This window comes from Salvia miltiorrhiza, chromosome 2 (assembly GCF_028751815.1).
Source record: "Salvia miltiorrhiza cultivar Shanhuang (shh) chromosome 2, IMPLAD_Smil_shh, whole genome shotgun sequence".
Classification (NCBI taxonomy): Eukaryota; Viridiplantae; Streptophyta; class Magnoliopsida; order Lamiales; family Lamiaceae; genus Salvia; species Salvia miltiorrhiza.
In genome coordinates this window covers 53,478,596-53,492,982 of record NC_080388.1, presented here as the reverse complement: position 1 = coordinate 53,492,982, position 14,387 = coordinate 53,478,596, and the positions used below count along the sequence as shown (strand labels likewise).

The following is a 14,387-nucleotide window of genomic DNA, read 5'->3' as shown; positions in this document are numbered from 1 at the left end:
GTCCTCATTAGCTACTCCCCCTAGCCTAATGGACAGATCCAAATATTTTTCTATATATATTGCATATATTTAACTTAGTATCTACAAAGTTCAACTCATAGCCCAATCCAACATTCAAAAAACATAAATATATATAATAATAATAATAATAATAATAATAATAATAATAATAATAATAATAATAATAATAATAATAATAATAATAATAAAAATAAAATTTAGTTTATTTTTATACAATATATATATATATATATATATATATATGTATGTATAGGGTTGAGTTCAACAGAGAATTATCTTTTTATTCATCATGAACAAATCTATATATTTTACGAACAGATCAACATAACTAATGAACAGACGTATTTAGTAAAAATATAGAAAAACTCGCCACTAGCAGGATTCGAACCCGGATCAAATTGTTGTTCATACGGTACATTCATCTGTTCATTAAAAATATAGATTTGTTCGTTTTTATTTTACGAATTCTCTATTCTCCACAATATTTAGCTTCTCTGTTGAACCCTTCTCTCTCTCTCTCTCTCTCTCTATATATATATATATATATATATAGGGTTAATTGCATCAAAATACCCGACCTTTTTCCAAAATTTGGTTTTTTGACAATCTTTTTAATTGTAGCAAAATTTTTAACGAGCTTTCAATTTATTGCAATGTCCGTCCGGGGAAAATTTCCGGCCAAATTAAATATGAGTTGGCAGTCGGAATGCCAACGTGGCATCGGAAATGCCAAATCACACCCCCTCCCCCTCCCACGTCACCCCCACGTCGCTCTCTCTCTCTCTTCCCCTTTCTCCTCCCACGTCACCCTCCCCCTCTTCCCCCTGCGCAGTCCTCCTCGTCCACCCCGGCGCCGCCGCATCTTTTCCAGCCGGCGAACCCTTCCCCCTCCCCCATCGCCACTTCCTCCAGCCGGCGAACAAGCGAGAAAGATCTCGAGAAGGGCATCAAAGCAGAGCACTTATGAACACAAAAACATAAACACATTTCAAATTTATTTGAAACTCAGATCTGCAAATTGCTGCAAATTGATTCCCCAACAAATCCTCCATCCTCTACAAATCCTCGCTGCTACAAATCTTCGAAGAGAGAGAATGACGTGGGTTTCAACCACCGCCGAGCCTATCGCCGTCGCCGCTACAAATCTTCGAAGAGAGAGAAGGCGGATTGGCGGGCGCCGCTGCTGGATCTCTGGATCTCGGCGCGGTACCGCTTGCGGAGCTTCTCCATCTTGTGGCGGCACTGGACGGAGGTCTTGGGCGGGAGGGCGGGGCACCGCGACGCCACGTCGTCGGCGACCTCCTGCCAGTGGTTAGCGTGGCGGTGGGGATGTCGTCGGGGGAGGATGGGGAGACAGCCGGCGAACATGGTGGGGGATGAGATCCGGGGGAATTAAGGGGAAACTGGGAAGGGGGATGGAGAAGAGAGAGAGAGAAGGTGACGTGGGAGGAGGAGGGGGAAGAGAGAGAGAGAGGGCGATGTGGGGGGTGACGTGGGAGGGGGAGTGGTGTGATTTGGCATTTCCGATGCCACGTTGGCATTCCGACTGCCAACTCATATTTAATTTGGCCGGAAATTTTCCCCGGACGGACATTGCAATAAATTGAAAGCTCGTTAAAAATTTTGCTACAATTAAAAAGATTGTCAAAAAACCAAATTTTGGAAAAAGGTCAGGTATTTTGATGCAATTAACCCATATATATATATATATATATATATATATATATATATAGGGGCGCGCTCCAATGAGACCCCCTATTTTTCGTGAGACATTGAGTAGAATAAATAAGACGTATATATTGATGAACAAGAGCCACAAGGTAGTATATACTGATGAATAAGGCAATATATACTGATGAATAATGCAGTATATACTGATGAATATCGAAATTTAAAATCTTTTTCGCTCCCTTCAGGATTCAGACCTTGAGAAAAAAATTCCCCCTCTAGATACAATATCAATCATAGGATTGATGAAATAAACGCACGAGATCGTGTCTCAGATCTCACTAAAAATAGGAGGTCTCATTGGAGCGCTCTCCTATATATATATATATATATATAGGAATGAGATCATATAGATCCCAATGCTTATAATAGATCCCTATATCCAAATCTTGATCACACATTTATGACATGTGGCGCATCAAGATGGTGATACGTGGCAAGGATTCCAAGGCAAAATCTGGAGGGGTAAAATTGGAATGTAATTTTCGGATTTAATAATTAAAAAAATATATATTTTTTTTAGATTTTCTCAAAATAGATATATTTTAGATGCATATAGTTTCACACAAAGATGCATAAAGTTTTCACATGAAATGCATAACTTTGAACAGAAAAATGCATTTAATTTTTCCAATTTTGGTATTTTCACCACCCCACCCCATACCACCCCCCAATCTAGCCCACATCACCCCCAACCCTCCCCATTACCACCCCAAAAATAGGCATGTTTCACATGCATATAAAATCAAACAAAAATGCATAAAGTTTTCACATAAAAATGCATTAAATTATACAAAAAATGCATTTCATTTTAATAAATCTGGTAGTTTCGCAACCCCACCCCTGCCCCTGCCCCCCACCCCACCCACCCCCCACCCCCACCCCCCCAAATTTTTTTTTTTTTCAAAAACTGATTTTCTGATTGCTGGCCCACCCCCACCCCCACCCCCCCAATTTTTTTTTTTCAAAACTGATTTTCAAAAAAAAAAATTGGGGGGTGGGGTGGGGGGTGGGTGGGTGGGGGGTCAGTGGTCAGAAAATCAGTTTTTGAGAAAAAAAATTGTGGGGGGGTGGGTGGGTGGGGGTGGGGGGTAGGGGTGGGTCAGTGGTCAGAAAATCAGTTTTTAAAAAAATAAAAAATTTTTTTTTTTTTTGGGGTGGGGGGGTGGAGGGGTAGGGGGTGGGTTGGGGGTAGGGGGTGGGTGGGGTGGGGTTCTGGGGTGGGGTGGGGTTCAGGGGTGTGGGGGGTGGGGTTGGGGTGGGGTGAAATCTTATGCATTTTTATATGAAACTTTATGCATTTTTATATGAAAGTTCATGCATTCTCGTATGAAACTTTATGCATCTAAAATATACCTATTTTGAGAAAATCTATTTTTTTTTTTCAAAAATTACATTCCAATTTTACCCCTCTCCAGATTTTGCCTTGAAATGCCTTGCCACGTGTCACCATCTTGATGCGCCACATGTCATAAATGTGTGGTCTAGATTTGGATCTACGGATCTATTATAAGTATAGGGATCCACCGGAATCCAACCCTATATATATATATATATATATATATATATATATGCATAAATGTAGTTCTTTATGTGCTTTCTATGTACTTATTACTGAATCAATAGAAAGAGTGCAACTATTTATTATATTATGTGATAGATTTTTAATCTTAAATCCATTAAAATTCTAATTAGACACAAAAACAAATTGTCCAAAAAAATTGACTCAGGGGCTACCGCCCCCGAACCCCTCGTACACTACCTTTGAGTTCTGCCCCCCTCATCAGCAAATCCTAGATCCGCTCCTACTGATGGATATGCATAACATGTGAACGTATGTCTGCCAGACTAAAAATAGTACTCTAGCCTGCAAAAATGCAACTTAAAGCCAAGCACCATATTAAAAATTAATGTTCACCACTGATTCACATACGCAATAAGTCAACAAAGATAGAAAAAATTCAGCCCTGTAAATCAGCAAAGATAAGAATTTTTCGCCTTGTAAATCATTCCTGTAAGTATTGAACAGTTAATTCAAAGATGCAATTTCCTTGATTCTAGAGTCTTGGTCGCAGATTGATTTCCCTTTCGTCAAAGATGATCAACTTTCATTTCGTTGGGCGCATAAGAAGACCAGCGCTTGATAATATTCCATATTAAATGTCTTGCCAGAGGTGATCAATATAAAATACTTTGTTGTGCGTATATGAAGGTCATTCACAAGAAGATACCGATATTATATGTGATTTTATCAATGCCGAGACATAATATTTTGATCACGTGAGAAGGCCCAACATAGATAGTTGTCAAATCTGAATGACATACTCTGTTATTGGACGTTTGAGAATACCAATACTCGATTGAAAATATCTCTTATTAGGTTTTCAAAGAGTAAATATAGTCGACAAGAAATATCATTGTTGAACGATTTAGGAGCACACCACAGACGTGACTTTAATAGTCACCGTTGGGTGATTTAGGGAGCGCACCACGAAGGTGGCATTAAGAGTCGTCATTGGAAGATTTAGATAAGAGCACATCACGAAGATGGCTTTAAGAGTCACCATTGAGTGATTTAGAACCGAGCACATCACGAAGATGGCTTTAAGAGTCACCGTTGGTTGATTTAGAACCAAGCACATCACGAAGATGACTTTAAAAGTCATCATTGGACGATTTAGAGAAGAGCACATCACAAAGATAGCTTTAAGAGTCACCATTGGGTGATTTAGAACCGAGCACATCATGAAGTGGTTTTGAAAATGATACAATCTCTTTGAAAATGTTACAGGCCCTTTGAGAGTATCATAGTCCCTTTGTAAAAATCATAGTCCCTTTGAAAATATCACATGCCCTTTGAGAGTATCATAGTCTCGAGTAGTCAACTCTGTTGCTTAATTCTATTTTATTTTATTTGAACAAATGCGTGGGTATATACCCTACTCCCCCGGTGACATGTGCATTACTTAAATAAATATGTTTGTGCGAATTTTTGTGGTGTTGATATTACGATAAAGGTGTCACTATTTAAGCAAATATGCAAGTAAGTGAGTGGTGTGCAAGACAGTAGTGTAAATTAGAAAAATAAGACAACATTGTTTCTCTAGAAGTTAAAAGTCTCTTTTACTTGATCAGGAACTTCATTAAACCTTTTCCCTCTAGTGATATGTGAACTATTGTAACTTAGAAAAAAATAATTTGTTCTAATTTAAATTTTTAAAATTTTATATTGTAGCTTATGCATAATCTGCACTATTTGACTAATAATTCATTAAATAATTACCTAATGTTAGAGTGATAAAATAATCAGTCAATTTGACGATCATAATGCGAATTGTATTATCCATCAGAAATGAATCATGAAAATAAAAAACTTAATTAAATTAAATTATTTCATAAATCATACAAATGAATCATGAAAATAAAAAACTTAATTAAATCACATTATTTTATGGAGAGCGCTTTTGAAATAGTCATTTTAAAGAAGAAAACACAATATTTGATCACTAATTGAAAAAATACAAAATCTGGCCATTTTTCATATTGTAAGGCTGTTTTGCCCTTAATTAAGGCGGACTGAATTCGAGTTTGCGCGTGGATTAGGCACACATGACACTATTACTATTAGTTCCAAAAGTACCAACAAAAAAAATCTAAGTAAATTGGTACTTTTGGCACTATTAGTGCCAATAGTGCCATGCACGAATGGTACTATAGTGACCATAAGAGAGAGTATATAACACCAATAGCACTAATATATGACCATAAGTACTATTCGTGCAACACTATATAACAGAGCGTATGTGACACTAATGGCACTAATATGACCATAAGTATCATTCGTGCAGCACCCTAAATGAGAATCTAAACTCTAAATGGAGAATTTAAACCATAAATGGATAACTTAAACCATACAGAAAAATGTTCAAAATGGTCATATAATTATACTCATCTACTCCCTCCGTCCCGTTAAAAGTGGCCACATTCTTTTCGGCACGGAGATTAAGAAAAATATTGTTATGTTTTAATTAAGTGGTCCACCAAAATTAAGAGTTAATTAAGTATGATCCACTTTCTTCTTCTCACCGTCTGAACCATTTTCTGGCCGCCGACGACGTCGGCGTCGCCTTTCGCCCCTCTATCAAATCGCATAGCCAAAAATTAAAAATCAAAAACCAAAAATCAAAATCAGACCAAATCGCAATATAGAATTCGTCTCTTCAAATTCCAAATTGAAGCTGCTGCTATGGTCGCCGGAAATCGAAGCTGATGCGATAGATCTAGGGTTTTTGAGAGAGGGGCGGCGCCGTGGCTGGGGAAACGAGCGGCGGTGGTGTGTGTTCTGAGGAGGAAGAGGACGAGCCCTAGATCCTCCATTCTCTCTTCCTATTTCCGATCTACGCCTCGCCGCCGTCAACCACGCCACCTCAGATCTAGGCGGCGGCGGCCATGGGGGTCGCCGACGCAGTGAGGGGAAATGAGTCGCCGCCTGAACCCTAGCTTCTTTCCCAAACTCTAACCGCCGACTCTTTCAATTTCCGGCCACCATGGATCTGACATAAATATGTACAGAGAGGGAGAGAAAGGAAGAGCGAACCCGCGCCGCCCTCGCGGCCCTCCAATTCTCCAAAGCCATCTCCAAACTCAGATCTAGGCGACGGCGGCGGGGTGGGGCGGCGACCGGCGCTGGTCTCGTTCGCCGGAGAAGAAGATGGAAGATGGAGAGGCTGTGTTGGAGGGACGGGGGGAAGAGCCGACTGATGAATGTGAGTGTTTTGTGTGTGTGTTTGTTAAGTTAATGTGGGTTTAAGTTTAATTAGAAATTTAATTAAATCGATTAATTAAACTTAATTAAATACTAAATATTTCCATTTTAAGAAAGTAACCACTTTTAATGGGACAAACCAAAATGGAAATGTGGCCACTTTTATTGGGACGGAGACAGTGTATATGATAAGACAAGACAGTGTATCGGCACAAGTATATGATACTATTAACACTAATATGGTCACTAGTACCATTTGTGCATGCAATATTGGTATTAATAGTGCCAAGTATATCAATTTACTTGAGGTTTTTTTTTTTTTTTTTTTTTTTTGCATCAATAGTATCATGTGTGCCTATAACCTGTGTGCAAATTCGAATTCGATCAACATAAAAATATTAAATTTTATGTTTTTTTTCAAATATTGTGTTTTTTTGTTCAAAATGACCAAAGGAGTATATTGTTTCTTATTTTATGAATCATACTTTATTAATAGAAGATGATGAACTCCTCTCCTTCAACCCAAACAAAAACCTTCATTATTTTTTCTGTAATGTCGCAGACGCGATTTTAGCATGTTTATCCATTTCGACGATCTTCAAACTGGAGTAGTAACAGATTTTGCAGACTTTGCAGTAATCAGAGTGTAATTCAATACAGTAAAAGCCCTTAAAATTCTTGGTTGCCCGCTTTCCGAAGCAATCTTCAATCCCTAAATCCCCAAAGTTGGTCATTAATGCGATCTTGATTCCCCAAATTTCGAGCGACAATAATGTCTGAAGCGACTTCGCAGAGCGAAATTCCGGCGAAAGATTTAATCGGCGATTACTTCCTCGATCTCTGGTGCCACACCTCCAAAACCCTAGCCCTAAAACCCGAAACCGGCCCCGAATCCGAATTTGATGAGGAGGAGGAGGAGGAGCTGCCGACGGCGCTGGACACGCTGAATAGCTCCGGCGGTTTCTCGGTGGTGGGCCCCGACAAGCTGTCGCTGCTGTATCCGAACGTGAATTTGCACGGACATGACGTCGGAGTGGTGCAGGCGAATCACGCCGCGCCGTTGAAGCGGCTGCTTTATTATTTCGAGATTTATGTGAAGAATGCGGGGGCGAAAGGGCAGATTGCGATAGGATTTACGACCTCTGCATTCAAAGTCCGCCGCCAACCAGGGTAATTTTTCACGGTTATTGCCGTTTTCATGGACATATTTTGGGGTTAATTGTAGTGGAATTGATCGTTGTTTTAGTTTGAAATTGCCTGTAGCTTAGAATAGGAAATGTGGTGAACCGTGGAAATTGAGAGTTAGTTGGAATAGCTAATGAATTTAGGATGACTGGTTGCTAAACGGAATGCCTTTTTTTGGAGCGTGTTTGTAAAAGTGTTATTTGACTGCATTAGTTTTCTATGGTGTTGATATTGCTCTCGAGATAAGTAGAAAAAATGGATCGTACTGATTGATGATTTACATTATTTAAGAATGCGATGCATTGCCTAGTTACAGAAATAAGTAGCTAAGTGGCTCTCTGTTGTTGGATTTTGAGTTCCCTAATGATGCTTCTCGATTTGGCAGCTGGGAAGCAAACAGTTGTGGATATCATGGTGATGATGGACTCCTTTATCGTGGACACGGAAAAGGAGAGGCATTTGGCCCGACTTTTACAACTGGTGATACAGTTGGTGGCGGTATCAACTATGCAACACAGGAGTTCTTTTTCACGTAAGATAGTTGATTGACCTTTAGAGTGGAAGTTTTCAGTATGTGTGAAAATGGATGTTCACCACATATTGTTAAACTATTTTAGTGATTTTGAGTTCTCGTTGTGGTCTATTTGATTTATTCATACTGTTATTTTCTCCGTTTGTTTTATTTCTGAATTTCTTGGGTTCTACCAGGAAAAATGGAGTTTTAGTAGGCCCTGTCTATAAGGATGTCAAGGGTCCAGTGTTCCCTACTGTTGCTGTCCATAGCCAAAATGAGGAGTATGTATCATATTGAAATATTCTCCTGCAACCTCTGTAAAAAAGAAACATTAGTATCTTATTAATGAATGTTGGTTGTACTGTTTTTCAGGGTTACTGTAAACTTTGGACAGGATCCATTTGTCTTTGATCTTAAAGTAAGTTTTATTTTCTTTTCTCCGTTAACCAATCTCTAAGTGTGCTTGCTGGATTGCTTTGAATTTGTTTCATCACATATGCCTAAGTCATCTTAGTTTGTGTTATCTACAAACAAGGAAATACATACCGAATAAGTACATAATAGTCAAATATAGTAATAGAGCTCTCATCCTATTATATATTAGTATCTTATTTATGTTGTTTTCATCTTCTCTTTGTGTAATGTACGTTTCTTCAGTTATTATGTCTTGTCTTCTGATACAATAAAGATAGACATTAACATGATGCACTATTCTGTTGCTTGAATTGAAGACACCCGAATAGCTTATTGCCTCTTCATTGATTTCCACTTCATTTTGTTTAATTGCTTATTCATCTGTAATCTTCACTAAATTTTTGTTGTTCCTTAAAAGAGAGAAATTTCAAATGGAGTGGTGAAGAATGACACTGTAATATTTTGGGATTTATTACTCATCTAATGATATGATATATTGCATCCATTAACCAGGCATATGAAGCAGAACAAAGAGCTAAACAACAGTTAAAGATTGACAATATCTCAATACCACAGGACGCCAGTTATGGGTAAGTTCTCGTTATTACAGAAGTCCACTATTTCAAAAATCCACTATTAGTGATTTCGGAACAAGCTCATTTAAGGTTTCAATTATGACCTTTTCATCAACAACAATCACACTTCATATTGTCTATTAATGAGAATCTGTAAAAAAAAAAATTGTTCTTTGCATGAATTTGATGATTGTCTTGATTGAAGTGCTCTGGAAATAATCCTCAAATGTGTTTTGCCTCGTTTTAAGTTAAACTCGCCATTCGCAATATTGACATCTCATACTGAGCTTTTGTTTGCAATGGTGTTATCTATACAGTCATGACATGTGTGAGTTTTACTTTCTATGTCCTTAAATAACTGAATAGTTTCTGGTACTTTTCTTGCAGGATAGTTCGATCCTATTTACAACACTATGGATATGAAGAGACTCTTAAATTGCTTGACATTGCTGGGCAAAGTACCGTGCCTCCCATTTCTGTAGTTCCAGAAAATGGTGTTATTGAGGAGGACAGTATGTATGCATTAAATCAGAGGAGGAATCTTCGTCAGGTATAACCTGAATTGAGCTTCTGGTTGTAATTACTCTATGTGCGCATTTATAAATTATGCAACATGCAAGCCCACAAGTTATATTTTTAATTAATGCTCTGACTAATGTCAGTTTGATTGTTCAAATCATGACCTCACTATTCTGTAATCAACCATATGAAACAATGCTCTATACATAATATGAACCTATGCTATAGGTTGAACCTTATCCTTATGAGCCATCTAGTCTAGTTTGCATCTAAAAATTGTCTCAGGAATGAGTTCTTAGAAGTCTCGAATAAATTTTTATCTTCTTTTGTCTTGTAGCTAATAAAGTCTGGCAAGATCGATGAGACATTTTCTACACTTGGCAAGTGGTATCCACAGATTATTGAGGTGAATGATCTTAAGTTTCTTTATATTATGTACATAGTTATAAAATTGGTATTTGGGGTTTTCTTCTTGTCACTCAGAAATTATTCATGTATTTCCCAATTAAATATAATGGACATGGTATACGCATGCATCGTCCACACCTTGAAATTAATCTGTGCCTCCATTTGAAGGGGTATCATTACTTCTACTTTGGTAGTTTGGTTTATGTAAAGCATGTTAAGCTGCCCTATGCAATGAGAAGTATACAACCATTTCCTAAAACTAACTTTTTTGGTTCAAAGTAGTGAAGAACTTTCTGCTGCTTCTATGGCTCATATTCATTCCACCATCCTGATAATTGTTCTATTTTCTGCAGGATGACACATCAACTATTTGCTTTTTGCTACATTGCCAAAAATTTATTGAGCTTGTTCGGGTAATAATCTTCTTCTTGTGTAATTGTTGTGACAGACATTAATATGCTTAATAGATGGTCTCCCTTAACTGTTTAATTGATTTAATAAGATGCCTGAATGATCATGAGAGATTGCCTCCATTCTTTTATACAGGTAAAAAAGTAATTATATATGCTCTTCTACAAAAATTGAGAATGACCCTATAATCCTGTAGTCATTTAATTCTTGTAGTTGTTTTGGCAATATTTTTCTTTGCATAATCCTATAAACCATGTTGGTGATCAGTTGATCCTTTATTACAATGTTGCAATTTCTTAATCAAGTCCGATTTCACTGCAGGATGGAAAGCTAGAAGAAGCTGTACTGTATGGCAGAAGTGAATTTGACAAGTTCAAGAAGTCTTCAGCATTTGATGACCTAGTTAAGGTGAGCAGAAGCAGATCTATCTTTAATAAAAATTGTTTAAACTTATCCACAATTTGCGATATAATGTTGTATTGAACATTTGCAATCTTCAGAAAAATGCACATTTAAACTCGCACCACATGAAGATGCAAAATCATAGTATTTTGCAACTTCCATCTCTCTCTCTCTCTCTCTCTCTCTCCCTCCACATTCTGACGTGTTTGAGCTTGCACCGAACATTCAACTGTTACTATGATGTGCCAGATTTATCTTGTCTTTGTATACTAATTGGGTGCATACATCTGAAAATGGCTTTGAACAGTAAGTCGTCCTCTATAACTAATTTATGTAATGTGGAAAAAAGATTCATGCACATAAATTTGTACAAATATTGAAACTTTGAGCTTACAGCCCTCGATATCTTCTTTTGCCTACTTGGTAACATTCTATTCTTGTGCTAGGATTGTGCTGCATTACTAGCATATGACCAACCATGCAAGTCATCTGTCGGATACCTTCTTGGTGATTCTCAACGAGAGCTGGTGGCGGATGCAGTAAACGCCATCATTTTGTCCACAAATCCAAACGTGAAAGACTCTAGCCTCTGCATGCACTCATCTCTCGAGAGACTAATACGACAGGTTACAGCCTGCTTTCTGGAGAAGAGGTCCCTGAACGGGGATCAAGGTGAAGCTTTCCGATTGAGCAGAATCCTCAAAAGCAGTAAGAAAGCTTAAAGCCTGCGCTAGTTGCTGACCAACCTATCCTATGTGCATACGTGGTGTAACCTCTTTCATGACGCTGCCTCCGGCCCGTTGATAAAATCTGGTGGTAGCTCCGAAGGATTTCTTGATTTGCATGGCTGATCCTATCTTCCATGTCAACGTCTTCTGATTTGTGCGTGCGACAGCATGACAGAAGCTAGTAGCTTAATGAATTGGGGTTAACATAATACTGTAGTTCCAGAGATGAGCTGAAATTTGTATTGTACAGGTTGAATTCTCTTTAGTTATATGCTATAATTGTGTACATGAAGTTTATATCTTTCAAACCAAATGTTGTTTCATATATTTCATTGAGATGTTGTGATTGCATGTGGAGTGATGATATTTGATTCATTATTATGGATTTAAAATATTTGTATGTTTCATCATAAAATGAGGTTGCATTAAGAGAAACCTCCAGTGCGAATACACGAGCTATGATATATTTAATTATTTAAATTTTATTTGCACTGGAGCTAAAATATCTTTTACTATTATTTAATTTTTTTAAAATTATGTAAAATTGTTAAAATATCATTATTTATGAATTAGATTAATAGGTTATTTGTTAATTTAAATATTAGTAGTTGATTTGAAATAGCGTATAATGATAAAATTATTAAGTCAATGAGTAAGTATTAAACTTAAGGGTAAATATTATATTAAATCTCAAACTATACTTATTTTATCAAAAACATCTAGAACTATAAGAAATGTTTTCTAAAAGCCCAAATTATTAGGGCATGACTAGTATGCATGAATGAAATGGTGATTCATGCCATGATTCTCAATCCTATGGTTTGTACAATTTTTATAATGAGAATCGTCATTTATGATGGAATACGTATTCTCATGAATATAATATTAGTCAATCCTCCCTAGGGCAGAGCATCGGTTCAAAACCGAACCGAACCGAACCATTTAAGAAAACCGAAACCGAACCGATCTTAGTAGCGCTGGGACCGAACCGAACCGCTTAGACCCTAAAAACCGATCAAAACCGAACCGGTCGAAACCGATCGGTTTCGGTCGGTAACCGAACCGACCGACATTTTCAGTTTTTTTTTTTCAAAAACTTGCCAAATCTGTACTTAATTAAAAATCTGCCCAAAATCTACCCAAATTCAGCCTTTACATACATAAAAATCTGCATAAATCTCCAAATTCAGCCAAATAAAAATCTGTACATTTAAAATCTGCCCAAATTCACAAACAAAATCACTAAATAGCATAAACAAAAATAAAAACAAGCAGAGAAGGGCGGCGGGTAGCGGCGGTCCGGCGGAGGAGGACGCGGGCGGACGCTCGTTGCTCCTCTGGTTTGGTCTGCTCGCAGCCTCGCACTGGAGGTCGCCGAGAATCGGGTCGTCGCTCGCCCTGAAGGAGAAAACGCCAGGGTGGCGGCGGTCGCCGGTCAGAGGGAAGACGGATGGAGGCGGTGCGGTTGGGAGGGAGGGAGGAGACTAGGGAGGGTCGGAAATCGGAATGGAGAGGGAGGCGCCGCTGGGAGCTTGGGAGTTTCAAAATGTGGATGGAAATTGATACTAGGGTTTACTTGTAATATAAAATAAATACATACATATTGTATATATATATCATGATCGGTTCGGTTCGGTTCATAACCGAACCAAAACTAAAAAAACCGACAACCGAACCGATCATGATCGGTTTTTAAGTATAAAAACCGAACCGAACCGACAACCAGAAATTCTAAAACCGAACCGAACCAAAAATTATCGGTTCGGATCGGTTTTTTCGGTTCGGTCGGTTCTATGCTCACAGCCCTATCCTCCCCTGCCCCATGGTACTGTGTATTCCCACAAATATGAGATTAATCAAAATTAAAAATTTATGTATTTTTAATGAAATTATCATTATTTTGATAATTTAATCTCATATAGTAGTAGTAATAATAATAATAATAATAATAATACTAATAATAATAATAATTATTATAATAATAATAATAATAATAATAATAATAATAAATCACTATAATTGTAATAATTAATTATTATAAATAGTAATGTTAATACTATAATAAATTATAACAAATAATAATTAATAATAACTGTTATTATTATTATTATTGTGTTATTCTATTTCATTCTTATTTTTTTGATGAAAAAAAGTATATTAAATAAAAGAAAGGAAACAAAATAAATTTATTATTATTTATTATTATTATTATTTAAAGAATGTTTACAAACATCCTTTTGTAATATAGCCATTTGTAATTTCCTTCATAAAATAAAAGGGTAATTGCCTGTAAATCCCTAACGTTACACGGAATTGATTTTTGCACCTATTTTTATTTTTCTTCTTTTAAATACCTAACCTTTAGGTTTTTGTCTGAAAATATCCGGCGACCGGTTCTTTTTTACGCCGACGCCAGAATCAACGAGGTGGCAGCCGAAATTGACACCTAAGTATTTGACATGTGGAATAAAATTAAAAAAAAGAAAAAAAATCACATGTGGAACAACCCCCCCCCCCCCCCCCTCCCCCTCCCCCTCCCGTCTTCTTCCCCTCTCCCCCGTTCCCCCACCCGCCGCCGCCGCCCTCCCTCATCTCCTTCCCCCACCATCTGCCACCGAGCGCCAATCTCTGCAAATCGGCCACGCCACCACTGCCGCCGCCTCCCCTTCCTTCATCCTCGGTCGACCCCTCCCTTCCCCCACCCTCCGCCGCCGCTA

The 14,387-nt window shown here is 37.8% G+C and overlaps 1 protein-coding gene across 1 annotated transcript; it reads left to right on the top strand.

The window, feature by feature from the left end:
* The first annotated feature begins 6,983 nt into the window (after nt 1-6,983).
* On the top strand, nt 6,984-12,018 carry LOC131010208 (ran-binding protein M homolog). Its single transcript, XM_057937624.1, has 10 exons — nt 6,984-7,684; nt 8,085-8,231; nt 8,408-8,494; nt 8,586-8,631; nt 9,141-9,217; nt 9,590-9,752; nt 10,059-10,127; nt 10,483-10,542; nt 10,862-10,948; nt 11,389-12,018. Exons 1-10 carry the CDS (start codon nt 7,287-7,289, stop codon nt 11,662-11,664), a joined length of 1,410 nt encoding a protein of 469 aa, XP_057793607.1. The 5' UTR covers nt 6,984-7,286; the 3' UTR covers nt 11,665-12,018.
* The last annotated feature ends 2,369 nt before the right edge of the window (nt 12,019-14,387 follow it).